This window comes from Podarcis pityusensis (genome assembly GCF_964106645.2).
Source record: "Podarcis pityusensis genome assembly, chromosome: 6".
Lineage (NCBI taxonomy): Eukaryota > Metazoa > Chordata > Lepidosauria > Squamata > Lacertidae > Podarcis > Podarcis pityusensis.
Genome location: NC_138030.1, coordinates 71,421,417 through 71,444,445, shown reverse-complemented (window position 1 = coordinate 71,444,445; position 23,029 = coordinate 71,421,417). Strand labels below are relative to the sequence as shown.

Genomic DNA, 23,029 nt, shown 5'->3' with positions numbered 1-23,029 from the left:
CTGACATATTTAGCATGCAAATTATAGTAGTCCCTTTTTACACTTTGCATTTCATTTGATAAATGCCATACATTATGCACTTTGTAGTAACTTCCTAAATTTAGTTCCCAAGAATAATTCTCACTGAGATTGCAACAAAGAAATGTGAATGTTTAAGTGGTGTATAAATAAATGAAAAGAATAATAAAAAATAAATAAAACAGCAAACAACAACAACAACAATTTATTTATACCCCGCCCATCTAGCTGGGTTTCTCAGTTTCCAGCAGAATATTAAAATACAATAATTCATCAAATATTAAAAGCTTCCCTAAACAGAGTTGCCTTCAGATGTCTTCTAAAAGTCAGGTGGTTGTTTATTTCTTTCACATCTGATGGGAGGGCGTTCCACAGGGTGGGCACCACTACTGAGAAGATCCGCTGCCTGGTTCCCTGTAACTTCACTTCTCTCAGGGAGAGAACCGCCAGAAGGCCCTCAGTGCTAGACCACGCTCCTTCAGGTATACTGGGCCAAGGCCGTTTAGGGCTTTAAAGGTCAGCACCAACACTTTGAATTGTGCTCGGAAACATACTGAGAGCCAGTGTAGATCCTTGAGTACCAGTGTTATGTGGTCTCGGCGGCTGCTCCCAGTCACCAGTCTAGCTGCCCCATTCTGGATTAGTTGTAGTTTTTTGGTCACCTTCAAAGGTAGCCAAAACGTAGAGCAAACATTTAAATATGAAAAAAAAAAAATCCTTAGAAGTTAATCTGAGCTATAACCTATAAGTTCAGACAGTATTTAATCATAATTCCTAACTTTATTTCATTCCAGCACCCCTGAGAAGAGTGGGTGCCATAGGAGCCAACTCCTAGTGACTGAGATCCATCTGGCCTCCCCAATAAAATATTTGAGGGGGCCTCCCCCTGCAGGTTGATGGACATTGCCATTCAAATGGTGTGTGTGCACTGCTTCTTGTGATCGGTTATGCTGGGTGGGGCTTACCAGCCCCCCCCCATATTTTATTCAAGTTGCATACCCTCCAACATTTCTCTGATGAAAATTGGGACGTCCTATTCCATAATAATAGCAATAATAATTTTATTATTTTTACCACATCTATCTGACCGGGTTGCCCCAGCCCTTCTGGGCAGCTCCCAACATATATAAAAACATAATAAAACATTAAAATGTTAAAAAGCTTCCCTATATAGGGTTGCCTTCAGAAGTCTTCTAATGGTTGCATAGGTACTTATCTTCTTGGATCAGGGGCCACATAACTCCATGCCCTCCAACATTTCTCCAATGAAAATAGGGACAGCCTAAGGAAAACTGGGACATTCTGGGATCAAATCAGAAAACTGGGATCAAATCAGAAACTGGGATGGCCTTTGTAAATCCAGAACTGTCCCTGGAAAATGGGGACACTTGGATTTCCATAGGTCTCCAGACCCTGCCTCTCCAATTCATTTGTATCACTCACAGTGGATCACAACAATTACACACAACACAAGCCTATAGACAAAATAAAACAACATCATAAAAGCAGAAACAGGAACAGCAGATAAAACCATGGTCTGTAGTTATAGTCTCTGCAAATGGAAAAGAAAAATACATTTTTGCCATATCAGTAAAGAATTCCATAGGACACATAAACCACTTTCAACATTTCTATTGCTTCTGCATATCGTACTGAATTTTAAGTGAGTGGCCAAGGCAGCAAAAAGTTTCGATTCTTTACTCTTTGCCTCCCACCTTTAAAAAATTTGGATATTTCCCTCTCACTGTTACACACTTCATTGTTGATAATTGATTAAGAGTGGGTGAGGATATTAGTGGATATCGACTAAAACACTTACCAGTTTTTCAAAGAGAGTTGAAGGAAAGGGTAGATTTTCTCGATAATCCTTTTAAAATTAAAATACAACACGGGTACATTATGGTTAAGGGACATTAAGGGTTTTACTGAAACTAGTTCAAGCTGGGCAATTGGAAGAGCAGCTGCAACTGGGAAGTTAACTTCCTTCAGAAAATGTGCATATTGCCACCATTGCTGGAGGAAACCCGAAAGGTGGAAAGGTCATTTTTGTCCTGATAACATCACGTTTTTTCAATGATTATGGAAGTATGCCGCTGATTTAGACCAGTGTTCCCCAAATTTCTGGTGGCTGAGGCTATATACACATACATACATGCCCACACTATGGAGAAGGATCGGTGACTTTTGGTTTTCTCACTCTGTCATTTTTCTAATCTTAAATTCAGTTATCGACATTTATCAGAATGTGGCTTTCAAAAACGGAAAAAAATCCTTATGGGATTTCCACCAGCATTCTGAAAATTAACCAGCATTTTAGTATGAATTTATCCTAATAAATACATTTTATATGCAGTTTTGACTGATGTACACATTTTTGCAAGCAATTCCCCCTAATATAATGAATTTTTGTAACCATTGAAAGCTACATCGCAAAATTCAGCTAGATGCGAATTTCAACAGTTAGCTGTGGTTGTGTTTGCATGTTCTTCCCCAGAAAGTGCAAATTTGATAGATTTGACTTCAAATGTGTTCTGAATCAAGTTTCTCCTCCATTTCTAACACACACACACAAACAAACATGCATATTTGAATTATAGGCTGAATTAATTCTTAAACCCCAAAGGATTGAAAAGAGGCAGCCTTCTTCCAGAGCAGTTCCAGAGAAGTAGCTTTGTGAGTTTGTTGTTGCAAAGAGTTGTGTGGCTCCATAGACTACCAAATTTATAATGACATAGGGCTTTGTGGCCCAAACCCCATGAAATCTGCTGTATGTATCCAATGAAGCAGACTGAACGCCATAGAAGCTAATCCCACAATTAATTTAGTAGGGTTTTTCCATGCAGGTATCCATTGCAGGATTCATGCTCCTTTATTTTTAAATAGCATCCATGCACCATATCTATCAAAATTCCAGACCATCATTCCCCCCATTTATTCCATATTTACCCTTTCCACAGGAAAAAAAAAATCTGATTAGTTTTAAAATCCTATTGCCAAGGACCCATTTGCAATATCTGAAAGACCCATTTAAAACATTATGGTTTTTCCCCCTGGAAGCCCCCTATAGATTTAAGGTGCCACAGGAGTCTTTCTTGATTTACCCCCAGAGCAGTGATTCATGCTTAGGTTCCTGCTGTCCCTGTTATTTAGGGCCAGTTCTAGTTTTTCTGGTATCTGTCCCGATGAATCAGTCTCCCTGTTTCATCTCTATTTTTAGAGGGGTGCAAGGCCTCAAGATTTGCCTTGTATCTGTTAAAAAGAAAGAAAGTAAAGATCTGTTTCTGAGCCTCTCTGTGCTATGTCTGCTTTCTTCTGTGTTTCAGGTTCTCAGCTGCTGTGTGTAAAGACAAAACTCTGGTCCCTTTTCAGTATAATGGGGAATCTAAAAAAATCTGTTAACTATTGAGCAAGGTGGAATGAAATATATATGCATATACAAAAGCCCTTCCTGTATAACTGCAAAAAACAAGTAGGTTCGGGGGTTTTGTGGGAAGAAGTAAAGGGATTTTCTCCCCTCTATAATCCATGAAGAGGGTTGGAGAGAGGGCCTGTCTCTTGTTGTTCCTTACCTTAAAATAATGATGAGGTTGCCCAGTGATATGCACAGCCATTATGTGAATAGCTAGGTTGACCAGGTGCTCTGTCTTACAGAGGACTGCTCTCTAGCTGAAGGGGTCCACCAGACTGATTGATTGTATTTTTTTGTGCTGCTTTCCATTCAAATGAACCCCAAAGCAGCTTACAACCAATAAATAACAATAACATAATAGAACATCACGAGCACAGCATGAAGCATGTGATATAATTAACACGTCATCAGTAAGATGGTTGCAATCTATGAAATACTATTAACGAACCAGCAACAAAGATATTAGCTGAACATCACGAATGTGGCATAAGTCATTTAACGATGAACAGACCAATAAGGCATTTATAAACTATAAAACAGTGTTAACAAAACAGCAACTAAAAAAATAAGGCAGCACAACCAGTTCTCCCACACTGGGCGCTGGGCAGAGATAGTCCTGGGAAGTACTTTCCCATCTACAGAAAGGAGGCGTAAGGGCTCTGACAGGGTCCTAGAGTCCTTCTGTCTCCTTTCCAAAGCCTAGTTAGTGCTTGCCCAGCTTTGGGAATGAGGTGGGAGAGCTCTAGGACCCTGCTGAGCCCTCATGCCTCCTTCTTGAAGCCTGGTACGGCGCGAGGGCTGGGGGGCTCGCCAAATTTTGGTTTAGCTCAGGGCACCATAGTTCCAAAGTCCACCCCAGTATCAAAACGCTTAGGTGGACCTCAGGTTTTGCAGAAGTACAAAAAACCCCACAACTGTTATATTTTAATGTTGTATGCAGTGTTAGACTTGTTTTAGAGAGGGGGTATTCCACAGTGGAGTCAAAACCTTGAGGAACATCTAAAGAACAATAGAGAAAGGCTGAGACCTTTTCTTTATGGTGCACATAAACACTGAGAGCCAGTGTGGTGTAGTGGTTAAAAGCGGTAGACTCATAATCTGGTGAACTGGGTTCGTGTCTCCGCTCCTCCACATGCAGCTGCTGGGTGACCTTGGGCTAGTCACACTTCTCTGAAGTCTCTCAGCCCCACTCACCTCACAGAGTGTTTGTTGTGGGGGAGGAAGGGAAAGGAGAATGTTAGCCTCTTGAGACTCCTTAGGGTAGTGATAAAGTGGGATATCAAATCCAAACTCCTCCTCCTCCTCCTCCTCCTCCTCCTCTTCTTCTTCTTCTTCTTCTTCTTCTTCTTCTTCTTCTTCTTCTTCATGGTAGGAAGCCAGTTGTCTACTCAAGTCACCCCTGCCAGATCAGATGCATATGTGCATCTTTGGCCCCAAATATGGGCTCTATGGGTATGCCCTTAGTATAAAATTCTCCCTATTGGCCGTGTTCACATTTCAGCAAAGAATGAGTCTTAGTCTTGTTGTTCAGGAACAAGCCACCCATAGGAATGAGCATGAATGAGTCACCTCATTCGATAGCAATTTGGAATGTTTACCAATTGTTGCCCGGGATAATTTGCTGCCTATAAGTATATATGGTACACATTTTACAGTGAACTGTAGGAGGCATATATGAATGCCTTAATTGAATAACTGGTGCAATTAACTGATCAATGGCTTAAGTGTATAATAAGTATATATGGTACATTTGGAGCATACCGTGACAGGCATGAATGCCTTAATTGAATAGCTAGTGCAATTAACTGATCAATGGCTTAAGTGCATATTAAGTATAGAGGTGTGTTAATCAAAGAGTCCCAGTTCCTGGATGTTCCTGTTCCTCCACTTTCCTAATTTTGCTCTTTACACACCAGTAACCATTATACACATAGTAATGCACCTATTAAATCAGCAGAGGTGGAGAGTGGAGAACAGAGAACAGAGAAGGCATTTGTTTGCTTTTAGCTAGAACATTAAAGAAGCTGAATGTTGCAGGCTGTCTTTCTGTAGAAGAAGGAGGCAGCTGGAGCAGGAAGCAGGCGGTAGGTTCATTGTGTGGAGTGGCAGAAGTTCTCCAGATAGTAAAGGCTTTTGTTTCTGGCAGTGTACAGTCATACCATGAAAGTCAAACTGAATCCATTCCGGAAGTTCTTTCAACTTCCAAAACATCTGGAAACCAAAGTGTGGCTTCTGATTGGCTGCAGGAAGCTCCTGTAGCCAATCGGAACCAGCAGAAGTCCCATCAGACCTTCAGCTTCCAAAAATTGTTCACAAACCCGAACAGTCACTTTCAGGTTTGTGGTGTTTGGGAGCCAAAATGTTTGAGAACTAAGCTGTTCAAAAACCAAGGTGTGACTGTATTGAGATTCTGCAACAGAGCTTCGTGGTACTTACAACTTACCTTCCCAATTAACTTGGAACAGCTAAATCAAAAACTCAAATTGCAAGTCAATCTGATTGAGGATGGTGCGAAGGATGTAGAAAAGGGGAGACCAAAGGCCAATTGTGGTACAGTAAAAAACAAACAAACAACCTACTGACCCTCTGACGCAACTGCCCTAAGGGTAGGAGGGATAGGTAGTGAAGGAAATGAAGAAGAAGTCCTTGAGGGAAAGGTGACAATGCCTTGTATACAACACACCAGTTCTCCAGACAATTGGACCAGGTTGGCCATGGGATTCCACTCATACCCTCCCCTCAAGATGAAGTCTCATGTGGCTTCCGCCGTCATCAAACATGCCCTCATCAGAGGGATGACAATGTCTTAGGGCTACAGTATGTTTCTGATGGGGCCTAAACACAACCTGCCACCTGCCCAGCACAGTCATAGTCTCCAACTTTCCTCAACTGAAAATGGGGACATTTCTCACTCCTCACTCCAAGTGACACTCCGTAACTCCCCATTTTTGTACCCCACACTCACAGAACATTTCCTATCAGCAGAAGGGTGAGTGCCCCCACCACGCCAACAGAACACGCCCACCCTACGCTGTCCTGAGAAAACCCCTTAATTCTGATTTTATTTAATGATGATGATGATGAAATAATAATAATAATAATTTTATTACTTATACCCCACCCATCTGGCTGGGTTTCCCCAGCTACTCTGGGCGCTTCCCAACAAAATATTAAAAACATGATAAAACATCGAACATTAAAAGCTTCCCTAAACAGGGCTGCCTCCAGATGTCTTCTAAAAGTCACATAGTTTTTTATTTCCTTGACATTTGATGGGAGTGTGTTTCACAGGGCGGGCGCCACTACTGAGAAGGCCCTCTGCCTGGTTCCCTACAACCTCACTTCTCACAGTGAGGGAACCGCCAGAAGACCCTCAGAGCAGGACCTCAGTGTCTGGGCTGAGCGATGGGAATGGAGACACTCCTTCAGGTATACTGGGCCGTGGCCATTTATTATTCGGTAGATTTACAAAAAGAAAAGTAAATTTTGGAAAGGGGCAAGATTAGCCATGGATGCAGAAAACATTTTAAAAAATAAAATAAGAAAATCATCATCATCAACAACAACAATAACAATTTATTATTTATACCCCACCCATCTGGCTGGGTTTCCCCAGTCACTCTGGGCTTCCAACAAAATATTAAAATACAATAGTCTGCCAAATATTAAAAGCTTCCCTAAACAGACTCCCTGTGCTCCACTCTGCTCTCCCTTTATTCCTGTCCAGGGCGCCCCTGCCCTCTGACTGCCCCTCAGAGCAAGCACATCATGCGGGGCTGGGCCATGGAAGCTGCAGCCTGTCCTGCCCCTTGCCCGCTCTCCAGCAGCCACCACAAGCTGCTCAAGGGTGGAGGCTGGCAGCGGCAGCCATGGAGAGGCCATAGATAGGCAAAGAGCTACTCACTCGCAGCTGCCCAGCTTCATCTACTGACACTTTGGACAAGTGCCAGCTCATCTTCCGCCCCGAGCTCAGCAGCGACGGCACTGGCAGGGGAAATAGGGACTTTCCAGGACCAAATCAGAAGCCAGGATGGCTTTCATAATTCCGGGAAAGTCCCTGGAAAACTGAGACACTTGGAGGGCATGTTAACGTCTGCTGCCTCCTCCCACTTTGCATCTTAAGACTTGTACAGAATCCACGACTTCAGCTTCAGCCGGCTTCTTCTCTCCTTATCCTGTCCGCTTGCTTTTTCTTTTCTTTTCAGAGTTCTCAAAAACATGGAAGCTTGTGCACTATTTTGTGTCATTTTAGTTGGCCTAAAAGATGAGGTAGCAGCTGGTTTTAGTTTGGCTGAATCAGGATTAGTCAATGGGGGTGTATTCACGATGCCCTCCACCCCCATGGCGTTACGGTACTAAATGCCCCTGAAACATCCCCTGCACCAGGAACTCGGAAAATGTTTAGCATGTTTTCGGTTGTCTGAAGTTTCACTATGTAGCGCTTAGTAAAGTCGTTGGGGGGGTGATGATCCCAGCTCCATGAAATAAAGTCAGACAGCAACTCACGCGTACACACAGCTGCACATATTGCACGAACCTGTTAAGGATTTTACCTTTTTAAGAAATGACAAAATAATTACAGGACAACATGTCCTTCATGAGTAAAAGCAGCCAAGCTAAAGTGCTTTCAAGGCTGGAATGGCCTACTTCTCCACTGGCAAGCTGCATAAATCATAAAGTGTTAGGGGACTGATTCATACAGTAGGGGACCTGAAAGCATGCAGCCTATGTTTGTGGCTCTTTCTGTGTATTGTACTAATGCATAAAAATGAGCAGTGTTGAGCTGAAGAGAACATTTGCAGAAAAGTGAATCCATTAAACTGGATAGTTGTTGGCCATGTTGAAAATGATTCTTTCCCCTTCTTATTTTTTAAAAATGATTATACAATTTCTAATTTGTCCACTGTTGTATCTGCTTGCAGACCCTCCAAGTGACCCTGTTATCCAGGGACAGTCCTAGATTTACAGAAGTTGTCTTGGTTTCTGATCTGATCCCAGAATGTCACATTTTTCCTTAGGAGGTCCCTATTTCCATCAGAGAAATGTTGGAGGGTATGGAGTTAGGCAACTCCCGAGCCAAGGAGATAAGTAACTATACAACCTTTAGAAGACATTCAAAGGCAACCCTGTACAGGGAGGTTTTTTAATGTTTTATTATGTTTTTATTTATGTTGGAAGCTACCCAGAGTGTGGGGACAGCCCAGTCAGATGGCGAAGATATGAATAATAAAGTTGTTGCTGTTGTTGAATAGGACATCCCTATTTTCATCAGAGAAATGTTGGAGGGTATCTGCTTGCCAGAACAGTGTATCTGCCCCAACAAAGATTTGAGATGGTTCACCAACTCAAGGCCTGTTTCAGAAGTTACTTCTGAAACATAGTGTGAGAGTAAAACTTGATGCCTCACCCCTACCCCAAGAGTACCCCACAGAGGCAATAGTAGTCCATTAGTGGTAGATTTATACTGGACAATCCACACATCATTCTGCTTTATTGGCTGTTCTGCAATGCTTCCCTGATGCTATAGCATTAGGTAAAGGTAAAAGGTAAAGGACCCCTGGATGGTTAAGTCCAGTCAAAGGTGACTATGGGTGCGGTGGTCCTCTCGCTTTTCAGACCGAGGAAGCCTGTTTTTGTCCACAAGACAGCTTTCTGGGTCATGTGGCCAGCATGACTAAACCACTACTAGTGCACAGAGGACCATGACGAGTGCCAGAATGCACGGAAACACCATTTACCTTCCTGTCACAGTGGTACCTATTTATCTACTTGCACTGGTGTGCTTTTGAAGTGCTAGGTTGGCAGGAGCTGGGACAGAGCAACAGGAGCTCACCCCATTGCGGGGATTTGAACCGCCGACCTTCTGATCAGCAAGCCCAAGAGGCTCAGTGGCTTAGACCACAGCGCCACCCGCGTCCCTGTTGTAGCATTATTGCTATCTGAAGGGGTCCTCTTGCTCTATAGCTCAAGAAATGTGAGACAAAAATGAACCCTGGAACATTACAAGATTTCATCAGGAAGTTATGGGGTATGAGCTGACTGGAAATGAAGCAGCACGTCTGGACCGAAACTTTTGCAGGTGCAATTCAAAGCTGGATTGTGTCTAATTGCCCAGATAGCATCATGGGCAGAAATCAGCATAAATGCACAATAGGAAGGGCATCTGGGGCTTTTCTGCACACCCGCCTCCTGTCTCCCCCCTCCCACCTCTCCTCCTGTCGATTTCATGTCTTCACTGCAAGGGGCTCCTGGATATGCTGTAGATTTGGAAAGAAAGCTGGTCAGTTTCACTGTTGCTTTTTTGCTGCCTTTGTATGCAAATCTGCAAGCTTGTGAGAGGTCCTCCATCCAGTAGCATCTTCTCTATGTGAGTTGCATGCACACAGGATTGCAGGTCCATCTGTCGATACAGCTTTTTCTTTTTTCTTTTTTGCAAAGGAGGGGTGTTATTTGTCCAACGAAAATTAGTTCAGAAATAATAATAATAATAACAACAACAAGAAGAAGAAGAACAAGAACAACAATAATTTATACCCCACCTATCTGGCTGGGTTTCCCCTGCCAGTCTGGGCGGCTTCCAACAAAATATTAAAAATACAATAAAACATTAAAAACTTCCCTAAACAGGGCTGCCTTCAGATATCTTCAAAACATGTGAACCTAAGGATCTGAGATACTTCTTCACACCAGTGGGAGTAAATATCCTCCCCATAAATAAAAACTAGCAGATTACTTCAGCATTCACACACCCACACACCCACACCCACACACTACACCCGGGGGGGGGGGGAATCTATATGTTTATAAATGAACCTATTTACATGTCTTTGAGTCAACTTCTATTTCTATGGGTTGTCTTTCTTGGACAGCAGTTGAATCTCTATGGTGCTAACCAGAGCTTTTTTCCCTAGAAAAATAGGTACCAGTACTCACCATGAAGTTGTTACATTAAGTGCCACACTTTTTAAAAACAAAAGAAAGAGGTGCTGGGATTGCATGCCCTTGAGTAATGTAAAGGGACCCCTGACCATTAGGTCCAGTCGTGACCGACTCTGGGGTTGTGGCGCTCATCTTGTTTTACTGGCCGAGGGAGCCGGCGTAGAGCCTCCGGGTCATGTGGCCACCATGACTAAGCCACTTCTGGCTGGAACCTATTTATCTACTTGCACTTTGATGTGCTTTCAAACTGCTAGGTTGGCAGGAGCAGGGACTGAACAACGGGAGCTCACCCCGTCGCGCGGATTCAAACTGCCAACGTTCTGATCGGCAAGTCCTAGGCTCTGTGGTTTAACCCACAGTGCCCACAGTGCCACCCGCATCCCTGCCCTTGAGTACCCCCCCCCCAAAAAGCACTGGTGCTGACTGAGGCACTAAGATTTACCTGTTACTGTCCCATTGGCTTTCAGGACTTATTCCCTCGGACAAGGCATTTTTTCTCCCTTTGGGAAGAGGGCGTGCTATCAAACACTAACGAAACGCTTGGAGGCTTTTAAAGTCATCCACAGGAACACTCAAAAATCCCGTTTTATTTTTGAGGAAATCAGGAGAGAGCAAGCAGTGACCCTCATATACCGTAGCTGAGCTGCTTCATTCATGTGCAGGTCAAAATGGGTTTATAATCACTGCCTTTCCCATTTTCTTGAATTGGGCGGGGTGTGTGTGTGTGGAATCCGAAACATTCTATAAAATAAAGATCCAAGATCCAGTAAATTATGTAAAAGAAACATCCAAAATCCATAACATTATATTAAAATAAAAATCCAAAATCCAGAACACCACATAAAATAAAGATCTTGGGCAGTGGTTCAGTACAAGATATAACTTCTCCCTCTTTGCAAGTTGTGTGCGCATGCCTATTGTCACAGCAATTTCAGTGTTTCTGATCCTTTTGCAGGAGTGCCTTGGCACCTCCTGGTACCTTCTTTGCATCGATGTGATTAAATAGTGGAGTGTGCAGAGTACACACATACTATGTTGGTGAAAGTCGAGTTGCGGGCGGGGGGGAGGGAGGGAGAGGGAAACTTGGCTTCTTTGTCAAGAGTTCACTGAAAACATCTGTTCAATCACGGAGAGGCCAAAAAGGCAAGAACAATTTGAGAAAGGGGGAAATAAAGCAGTACAGAAGTTAACACAATGCCAGCATACTGTTAATCCTTCAGGCACTAGGAAGATGAAGAAATTGCTGGAGTTTGGGCAGCTCCATTACCAGAGATACCGTGCTGTTAAATATAGGGCAGAGCCGACTGAGGAAAAAGGGGCTTGTCGTTTATCCTTTTGTATAGCCTGAACCAACACTTGCCTCCTCCAATTCCTACTGCAAGACAGAAATTGGGGCTTTGGCCATACCCACTGGAAGGTGAAAGGACAACAGTTATCTTTCCCCACTGGCCATACTGGGCCATATTCAAAGTTTTGGTACTGACGTCTAATGCACTATGCAGCTCGGGACCTGAATATTTCAGAAGCCTCTTTAATCCCTTATATACCCATTAGATAGGAACTGGAGAGAATTTTGATTCCGTTTAAAGTCGAATCTACCTAATTTGCTCTTTCCCAAACTATATGGGAACTGAAACACGGCCACAAAATTGGCACTTGCCCTGAATTTGCAGTGCAGATCTCCACCCAAGTAATGTGTACAAAAATGCATATGGTGGGGTACATTTTGCATAAAAATGCCATGTATTAGTGGAAACAGAATGAAAAAATGCATTATATTAAGAGAAATTGTTTTGCAAAAAGTGTTTGTGGCGGGCAAAATTGCACGCAAGAATTCATCTATAAGAGAAAATTGCACTACGTTGCTGATGAATTTTCATGATGATGATTACCCTTATTATTTTTAAATCACTAACCAATGTGGAGAATTGAAAAAATTGGGGGGGAATGAGAGAAACAGTAATTGATGGGTAAGCCCACCCCTACCAGAAGGTCACTGTGTTCTGCAGGACAGTTTCTCCTTGAAGCTGCTACAATATCGGAAGCCTGCTGTGCAGTAAAACTTGGAGCATGGCTTTCTGTGTGGAACAGCATCCCTGCTGAGGTGTGACAGGCACCCGACGAAATGTACTTTCTGAAAACAATTGGAGGCATTTTGGGTTTGACAACCTTTCCCAGCTCTGTGGAAAGGTATCTTTTCCTTAGGTGTTTGTTCTGTGATGATGATGATGGTATTCCTGTATCTCAGTGCTTCACCTGGGTCACATGACAGAGCTGGGCCAGTAGAGAGACGGCTCTGGCCTTGGCCTTCTTAAGATCAGGCAGGCTGACTTGCCACCGTACTTGGAACCCAGACCGTTAAGTAGTGGATAAATGCCTGGAAATATAATGCATGACTGATCTGCGAAGCCCATTGCTGTGACATGTTGAGAGCCCCGTTAAGACAAAGGGATTCTTAAAGGATTGGGGAAATGTTGAGTGGATTGGCACGCCAAAGGTTATAGCCAAGATGCTTAGGGAAACATGCCTGGAGTTTCCTTAAACTTCTGGAATGCCAGAGTTGGCTAGCAAAAAATGAAACGGGATAGATCGCTCAGTATTTGTCCTGCGGCTTTTTGAACGTCTCTTCCGGAAACATTTGGTGCTGGCAACATGCAGGTCTTCAAAACAGGGTAGTATGAAAAATTTGGACAGCAGTCGGAAGATGCTGTTCCTGGCGACCTTGAAATTATTAGCTGTGAGAGTAGAGGATGGTTTTACTTGTTTTGAGATGTTTTAATTGCTTTTAGAGGTTTTCCGTTGTTTTGAATATGGTTTTATTTTACTATTGATTGTATTGTTTTATCACTGATGCGTTTGCCACCCTGGGCTCCTTTGGGTGGAATAATAATAATAGTAGTATTATAGTAGTAATAGTAGGAATAATTATTACTAGAATAGTAGTAATAATACTCCCATCCACATTGGTGGTATTATCGTATGTGTGTGGTTTCGGTAAGGACAATGAACTGCACAGATCATGCCAACTGAGGAATGACTCTTGTGGGAGTTTTAAACTGGTAAAGAAGAAAGTGCCCGTTGCTCCAAGATCTGATTCCTCTATTTTTAGACTTAACCTCATCTTTGTGATTGTCGTTCCGAGAAGACCCAAACTCGAACCTGGCCTTTCCCTTCATCATAAATTTCCTTACGTTTAGGGAAGATTTATGTTCTGGCTTGGCAGCATAGGCTCTCAACCAATCTTTTTGGACATTTTAATTTTTTAAAACCTAACCAAAAGGATGCACAGCTAATTATTGGGGGGAGGGATTGCTTCCAGCATCACCATAGCGTAAGTGGATAAAATGGATATGAGGATGACACAGGATTAAGGCTAATGTGTGGTCTCTTTCTGCAGTGCCTGGAGGGGGTGGGTTTGGTTGGGGGCATTTTGCTGTGGACCAAGTGCTTCCTTGGGACTCAGGTTTGGAAGACAATATTGGGGAGATTGTGTTCTTTGCCAAGGCTACTGGTAACATGGTGTCTCTCAGGGATCAGTTTTGCCCCTTCCTTCCTATTGCTTAACATCTGCTTAAAGGCACTGGAAGAGAGATAGTTCAGGGATTTCGAGTGTGTTGTTATCAATATGCTGGTGATCCACAGCTCTGTTTGTCCTTTTCATCTTACAAAATGGAAGCAGTCTGTGTTTTGGGTAACTAATATGCATTAGTAAAGCAGGGTTAGGATTCTTCCATAAATACAGTGGTACCTCGGGTTAAGTACTTAATTCGTTCTGGAGGTCCGTATTTAACCTGAAACTGTTATTAACCTGAGGCACCACTTTAGCTAATGGGGCCTCCTGCTGCCGCCGGACCGCCGGAGCACGATTTCTGTTCTCATCCTGAAGCAAAGTTCTTAATCTGAAGCACTATTTCTGGGTTAGCGGAGTCTGTAACCTGAAGCGTATGTAACCTGAAGCATATGTAACCCGAGGTACCACTGTAAATGAATTGCATTTTTATTTCCACCCTTTCTCCAGGGAGCAGAGGTCAGTATATATGTTTCTCTTCCCCTCCCCCCACCATTTTATCTTCACAGCAATCCTGTGAAGGCTGTGACTGGCCCAGGTCGCCCAGTAAATACAAGATAACACTCTCACCACCACGCCACAATGCCTTGGCCATTGCAAGCAGCAAGAATACAGTTGCCTCCAGCAGGATAAGACGAGTTTGTAGTGAAGATTGCTGGCTTTCTTTCAGCCAGGTTTGCATGATAGCAACTCTTTGCAAGCATAACTGAATAAAATGGAATGAAATATGAATGGAATGTCAGCCCTAACTTTTATTTATTTGTGTTTTTTTTGGCTTTGTCAGTCCTTGCCATATATCCTCAGATTGTTCTGTGAAGGCTTCAGCCACAAGAGTCTCATTATGGTTAGTCAGTCAGGTCCTTGTCTGGTGTAAATTGGTGGTGCACCATTGAAATTCAGGCAGTGTGTCCAATTGAAACCCGATAAGAATCCTACCGGGAAAATGAGGTTGTTATAAAGCTTGTATAGCACTTTAGAAGCTATGCATAATAGTGTTGCGGAGTAGTTTATAATCTGGAATGTTTGGGAAATGCACCTCTTCTGAGGAGCTTTCGGTCTCCAACTGGTACATGATAACTTATAATCATCACTGACTCATCATCAGAGTGATGTTGCTGAACAAGGCATAGCGGTGCAATCAGTGCTGGGTCAGCATCTCAGTGATTCTGGTCACATGCCAGGAAATGATTTCAGATTATTCCTTACTCCATAGTAAGCACACTAAGGATTGCAGCCTTAGCCTTTATTTGGACCAGGGCTCTCACCGTCACTGTCTAAGGGCCCTGCACTCCTGCTTTACAGAGCAATCAAAACTCTCGATCTGGAGAGGGTTTGGTGGGAGGCCTCCACAACTGTGGAGATCCCTGGTGGGCCCACCAAAAGTGTGGGGATCCGAAGCCAGCAGTAGCCGGAAGATCACCCCCCCCAAAAAATGGGTCACTTCTTGGCTGTGGAGTGAAGTCCATTAATTCCCAAGCCATTAGATCCCATGCCGTCCCAGAGCATCAGGACATAAGAAGAGCCTGCTGGATCAGGCCAGTGGTCCATCTTGTCCAATGTTCTGTTCCCAAAGTGGCCAAACAAGATGCCTGTGGGAAACCCACAAGCAGGATTCGAGTACAAAGAGTACTCTCCCCTCCTGTGGTTTCCAGTACAGTGGTACCTCGAGTTAAGAACTTAATTCGTTCGGGAGGTCTGTTCTTAACCTGAAACTGTTCTTAACCTGAAGCACCACTTTAGCTAATGGGGCCTCCCACTGCCGCCGCGTGATTTCTGTTCTCATCCTGAAGCAAAGTTCTTAACCTGAGGTACTATTTCTGGGTTAGTGGAGTCTGGAACCTGAAGAGTCTGTAACCTGAAGCATCTGTAACCAGAGGTACCTACTGTATTTAGAAGCACTTCTGCCTCCCACTGTGGAGCTACCAGTTCAGACTTCTCTGGTGCAACATTGAAGAGCTTTCATGCAGATGTGGCTCCATTAGCTAGTGTGCTGGTCTGTGCACATTTTCGTTCTCCCCTCCTGCTTCTAGGCCCCACTTGTGCAGCCCATATGTGTGTGGTCTGGGGTGGCCAATCAATCTTTATTGCGGTCAAAGACCAGACAACAGAAATAACATCAGCAACATGTACTGCATCAGCACCAAGAGGTGGACGTAGTAGACAAAAATAACAGTTCCCTATATACTTATTTACATTTTTTAAAAACACTCCAGATAAATCAGTATGCATTCACCGACCATCGCTGTCACCACAGCCTGCCTTGTTCTCGTTGCCACAAAACAGAATTTCACAACAGGCCTGGTGACATTCAGATCTTTGTCAGCAAGAAGGTATCCAACATAAGTCTTCTCTGAGTGGCCAGGTAGTTCCCTTAATAATGGTTGAATTAGCTCCCACCGTGTATCGCGATATAAAAGGTAAAGGTAAAGGACCCCTGACAGCTAAGTGCAGTTGCAGATGACTCTGGGGTTGCGGCGCTCATCTCGCTTTACAGGCCGAGGGAGCAGGTGTTTGTCCACTCCGCAGATAGTTTTTCTGGGTCATGTGGTCAGCATGACTAAGCCGCTTCTGGTGAAACCAGAGCAGCGCACAGAAATGCCATTTACCTTCCCGCCACAGTGGTACCTATTTATCTACTTGCACTGGCATGCTTTCGAACTGCTAGGTTGGCAGGAGCTGGGACAGAGCAACAAGAACTCACTCCATTGCAGGGATTCGAACCACCGACCTTCTAATCGGCAAGCCCCAAAGGCTCAGTGTTTAAGACCACAGCGCCACCTGTGTTGCGATATAGTGGGCAATATATATGCTCAATGGATTCAATCTCATCAGAATTAGATGGACATCATCTCTGTTCCTCTGCGATATCATGGTATCTGCCCTCTAATAGTGGATTTGGGATGGTAAGGTTGCTATGGGGTAGTATTTGTTTAAAAAACATACTTTTGAATGCCTCAGTGTGTGTCCTTCATGCTTGTGGGTGGGGCCATTTTGGCTACATAGCCATCAGCACTCAACAACCTGTGTTTGTTATTTAAAAGAAGTTACGAGGTTTATGTTATATAGTGGAAGATATGTGCAAAGAACTATCCAGTATTTCATGTTCATCTTCCCCAGTAGGTCATTCTTTCCGTTTCATGCCCATAGAATTCAGGTTATTAAAGAGAGTAATTTGTCTTGCCAGCCCCATGGCCGCACAAAAACTTGATTTCATGTTTTCTTTTATGCAAAGCCCATCCTATCCTGACTGCACCACATTTTGCCCTATGGACTAATTAAAACACCCATGTTGTTAATAAGTTCTGGCTGATTTTTTCATTTAACGTTGCAGCATTCTCCTGCCTTGTAAATTTCAGTTGGAACGCTTGATGCCAAGTTAGAGGACATCAGTAATGTGATGTAATTTGGATTTCCCTGTGTCCAGTCCCAACAGGATACATGCACATAAGTACTGGTTATTAAGGACAAGACTAAGTCAATAAATCCAAGGGAGTCTTCTTTAAATAGTTAAATTGCTATAATTTATGCAGTGCCAAAGCCCAGACTTTCTTCTGGTTCTCTTAAAACTACTTTATTAATCTTAATTTATCCCCCACTTTATTAACCCTAATTTCAAACTGCATCTTAATAGAAGTAGTCAGTTGACCTAGAAACTATTAATGATGAAGCAGAACCTCTGAGAAATGTGTACAAGACAATCAGCCCAGAACTACTAATCAGTGCTGCTGACCTCATGTTCTACACTGAAACCTAAAATGGGTATTTGGATGTGTTTTTTCTCAACTGGCCAGTCTGATGTTTATTTGGCGGGGGGAGGGGAGGAGAAGCTTGTTTAATTTGAGGCCGCTTGATGGGGTACGGCAAGGCAGCAGAAGGACTGAGCGTTGTGCGTGCCGCTCTCGGTAGTGCAAAACGTAGCAAGAGTTTTGAGAGGCTTTTTGGAAGGTTGGGCCCATGGCAGAGGGGTGTGAAGGCATACTAATATTTCAGAGGAATGAATATATAATCCAGTTTGCTCTGCCAAGTTTCCCGTTACTAGTGAACTCTTTGGGGAGGGTTTATGAATGTCCAATTTGGGCGTGCTGAATTTATGCAGAGGGCTCTTATTACGCTGCCTCATCTAAAACAATTTGGCTACTTTCGCTCCCCCACCCCACCCCCCAGAACTGGCCAGCCTGCTCTGCTTTCCCAGCCATATCGCAGAGCAATTACAACCAAGGTGATTAGCTGGTTGTAATCTCAGACCCTCCAAGTGTCCCTATCTTCCAGGGACGTTCCTGATTTAGAGAAGCCGTCCCAGTTTCTGATTTGATCCCAGAATGTCCCACTTTTCCTTAGGATGTCCCTATTTTCATTGGAGAAATGTTGGACAGTATGGAATTCTCTGACCCCCCAAGCCGTCTGATGGCAATCCTGTATAAGGAAATCTTTTCAATGTTTAATGTTTTATTATGTTTTTATATATGTTGGAAGCTGCCCAGAGTGACTGGGGCAGCCCAGTAAGATGTATGGAGTATAAATAGTAAAATTATTATTATGGAATGGGGCAGTCCCTCTTTTCATCAGATAAATGTTGGCGGGTAAGCAATCTCTCCTTCCTACCCATGGTGGGTATGACACTCTTTAAAGACACCAATGGCCTAATCCTATCCATGTTTGCTCAGAAGCTAGTCCAGACAGATTTTAAAATAGGATTTACTTCCAAGGAAATGTGCTTAGGGTTGCAGCCCTCGAAGTTAGACAGAACAAAGGAAAGAACGGGGAAGTGTGTCACATATTTAATTCTCAAAAGTTGTGTGTGTGTTTTAGAGAACCCAGCAGATTCTAAGCGCAAGTGAAAAGTACTGTATCCAGAGGCAGCTTTAATTTACATAGCTAACCCTTACTCAGCAGAGTACCATAAGTGGTGGAGATACTGAAGCCATAGATGGGTCACATTTCCTGAACAATTTGTCATACATAGTGTGGGCCCTAACAAGCTTTCCCTATCAGACACCTGGCGTCATTACTCTTATTTCCACTGCATTCGGTTCTACAAAAAAAAACATGCATTAGGCTTGCAAGTGAAGTGGTGAACACAGTGCACAGCTGTCTTGTTTGCTTGAAGCAGATACAGGAACCGTTTCGTTCTTTCTTCGTCTTCTGTCATGGCATCAACACCACATTGTGTGCTTCCCCTCCCCCCTCCAATAAGCATCAACATGCTAGACCAGACCAAAATCCAGCTGGCCTGCCATCCTGCTTCCAGCAGCGGTCAGCCACATGTCTCTGGGAAGTTCACAAGAAGGGCATGAACCTCTCCTGGTTGTTTGGATCCAGCACCTGCTATTCAGGGGTATCTGTATCTTAGCTTTCCATGAAACTATTGGGGCTAATAGATATGGAAATCTGTGCAAACTCCACCCCCCCACAAAGATAAAGATCTGTTGAACTGACTGCAGAGTCCTCTGCAGTTGATTTCCTCTTCTAGAGAGTGTGGGCAAGCATGGGTGCCAACTTGAATAAAATACAGACCCTCCAAGTGTCCTTATTTTCCAGGAACAGTCCCAGATTTACAGACACCATCCCAGTGTCTGATTTGTTCCTGGAATGCCCCACTTTTCCTTAGGACGTCCCTATTTTTACCAGAGAAATGTTGGAGGGTGTGGTAGGATGTCCCTATTTTCATCAGAGAAATGTTGGAGAGTATGACCCCAGAGCCATCTGCAGGCAGTTTTGTAGAGGGAAGTCAGATGGGTGGGCTTTAAATACTAAAATTATTATTATGGAATAGGACATCCCTATTTTCATCGGAGAAATATTGGAGGTTATATAAAATATTGAAGGGGGAGGTAAGGCCCGCCCCATATAATCAATCATAAGTTGTTGTGGCACACACACACACACCATTTGAATGGCCATGGCCATGAACTTCAGCTGGCCCAGCCCCCTCAAATGTTTCATTGGGGGTGCTGAAGGGACCTTGGCCCTAGGAGTTGGCTCCCATGTGGAGCTTTCATGAAGGTTAAAGGATTGTGATATGTATTTTCTCTTGGGCCCATTACCACCCCACCTCCATATTTATTTCTTGCTGCTAACCCTCTGAATTGTACTGGTGGAGGGCAATCATTCTCAGAAGCCAATTTCCTACTCCTGGCCCTCCAATCTGCATTGGCAACCCCCGTCAGAGCATGAAGGCTGGGCTCAGATACTACTGGTAGATTCCCTCCAGCCTCAGCTGTCTTAAGAGCTTGTATCTGGCTGAGAGCTTTTTCCTGGCAGTTTGAGGGCAGTGTGTCCCCACTTTGGGTTGGCACTTCTGCCCCCCCAACCCACTTTGCAGTGGTGGGATCTCCCTGTTCAGCTTCTACTCCATCCCTAGCTACTTTGGCCCCAAGGCAGGATTATCTTCTGTTTCACCGGGAACAGATTCAAAACATTCAGGATTCCTTCAGAAATGGACTTGTGTTACTCTTGCTAGGTTACTGGACCAAAGGCATCAATCAATTACTTGCCGTGGTTAATTGATATTTTGAGGATCAGGCTTGATTTCACTCTAGCTCTCTTCAAGGTCTGAAAGCATCGGTAAGTGACAGCGAATTAACAGTTTGTTCACAGCTTAAAATGGAATTTTGATTAATTGAAAATGCCATATGGGCTATCAAAGGTTGCAGCGTTGCCCGAGAGGCTGCCTCCCACTTTTTAACATTCCATCCTTCTCCACTCATTTTCCCTTGTCTAATGTATTTTTGTAGGTTGATTTTGACCAACAAGAGTGGCTTTTTAAGGCACACCCTCCCCTAATACATGCATATATTTTTTTGGGTATATATATTTTGGGTTGTATCACCGAATTCAGAGAAGTGCAAATTTGGAAGTGTTAGCTGTCTTCCAAGCTCACATTTTATTTCAGGAAATGAGGTAGGTCCGTATTAAAATGCAAACCAAATTTCTCCCCACACACCTAGCTGTAGGGTGAGAAGGGGTGAAGCAGAGTGAGGCAGGTTAGAGGCATTACTGAATGCTGAAATCATCGGTTGTGTCATGTTCATTATTTTTGTAAAATCACATAATTATTGAGGGGGACATGGATATACCCCCAAATCTTGGTCAAGCCCACACCAGAGCTGTAAACCACATGCTGTGCATGCCATAGGAGCCATCTCCTAGGGGCTGAGGGCTCTTTGCCCCCCAATAAAATATTTGAGGGGCCCCCAAAGTCAATGGGCATTGCCATTCAAATGGTGTGTGTGCATGGTGGCATGGAATTGATTATGCAAGGCAAGGCTTACCTCCCAAAATTTTATTCAAGTTGGTAAGGTAAAGGTAAAGGACCCCTGGACAGTTAAGTCCAGTCAAAGGTGACTATGGGGCTGCGGCGCTCATCTCGCTTTCAGGCCAAGGGAGCAGGCGTTTGTCCACAGACAGCTTTCTGGGTCATGTGGCCAGCAGCACTAAACCGCTTCAAGTGCAACGCGACACTGTGATGGAAGCCAGAGTACACAGAAACACCGTTTACCTTCCTGCCACAGCGGTACCCATTTATCTACTTGGTTGCTTGCTTTCGAACTGCTAGGTTGGCAGAAGCTGGGACAGAGCAACGGGAGCTCACCCCGTCCCGGGGATTCGAACCACAGACCTTCCGATCAGCAAGCCCAAGAGGCTCAGTGGTTTAGACCACAGCATCACCCACATGCACACAGAAGTCACCAGGGTTCAATCCCTGCCCATCTAAGACATGTGCAAAATTCCTCTTTGGCCGTTTTCACACCAAGCACTTAAAACAGTATAAAGACCACTTTAAACACTCATGGCTTCCCTCAGAGAATTCTGTGAGCTGTTGTTTGTTAAGAGGCCCCTGCTCACCACACAGAGCTATAATTCCCCATGAAGAGGCATTGACTGTTGACCCACTCCAGGGATTGTTTAAAGTGGTATCGTAGTGTTTTAAATGTATAATGTTGATGTGGTCTTTGAAATCCTGGAGGGCTGCTGCCTGTCAATCAGATGGGCCCAAGTTCTGGGCCCGGTGCACATACTATTCCCCCACAATGCCTTTCTTCCTTAGGGCAACAACTATTGCATCCAGGGCAAGAGCTTGGAATTTCTGCCTGAGGGCTCCCAAGTCCTTTATGCAAACCCAGATGAAAACTCCCTGTGGAATAAAGAAATGCATTAGGATGGAGTGATTTAATGAATGGATAGTAAAAGCCAAATACTATCATTTGTAGTTGTACACTTGAAGGGGGTTTGGCTGATACTGTGTTTCACTCTCCCCCCCCCCCCCTTTACAGTTTTTTTTTTTTTTTAAAAACCAACAAAATCAGAAAGATGCACAATGCACATTTTTATAAGGGCTTCTCAAAGGACGTAAATATATGGTTGCTGACATTTTGCCTCTAAGGACCCTTTTGAACACATTATCTCCAGAGCGTTGCTCCAATCTGACTGTTTAAAATAGAATAAGTTGGGGAAACTCCCTTCAATGTGTTTTCAATTGCAGATCGTGGCACTTTCATCCAACAATTTTGAGGAGATAACTTTTAATTACAATAATAAGAACCACATGGGCAGTTGATTGATGCAAACCTGATGTGTTCTCTTACTTTATTAATCTTTTTAATTAGAGTCAAAAGAATGTTTTATCTGTCGGGAAGGAGACGAGATGGGCCGTGATGCTCTGCTGCACTTCTGTGACTGCAAAAACTTGATTGCTCACCAGAAATGTCTTTTAACTTGGATACAAAAGGTAAGGGAACTGATGCAGAATATGTCCTTCCAGTTCAGCATCTTTGGTCTCTCACTCTTCCTGCGACAGTGTACGTCAGCATCTTACTGTGTGGGGATAACACTATGGTAGGCCTTCCTTGTCTTCATTTGCAAAAGGGCTCTTGCTTGCGATTTTTCAGAAGTTCTCTGAATATATTATTCTAGAAATACCTTTGGGCAGGACCATTGGAGAGGACTCCAACCCCCACCCCACCCCCGCTGGAGAATACTCAGCGATAAGGTGATTTTGATATTATTATTTTTTAACTAGCCCTAGTTATAGCACACAAGCATGGGTTTATAATCTTGGTTCCAGGATATGGCCTGAAGGTTTGTGAGGCTTGCTG

At 43.7% G+C, this 23,029-nt stretch overlaps 1 protein-coding gene across 4 annotated transcripts in view; it reads left to right on the top strand.

The window, feature by feature from the left end:
• Positions 1-23,029, top strand: part of LOC308478754 (uncharacterized protein) — a 275,098-nt gene that overhangs the window by 12,241 nt on the left and 239,828 nt on the right. For all 4 annotated transcript variants that reach the window (XR_013987221.1, XM_081008870.1, XM_081008871.1 and 1 more), the window contains exon 2: positions 22,541-22,662. Coding sequence is in view for 3 of the 4 variants with exons in the window: in XM_081008870.1 (XP_080864996.1) it covers positions 22,541-22,662 (122 nt within the window). In the remaining variant the exon portion in view is untranslated. The remainder of the gene's footprint in view (positions 1-22,540; positions 22,663-23,029) is intronic.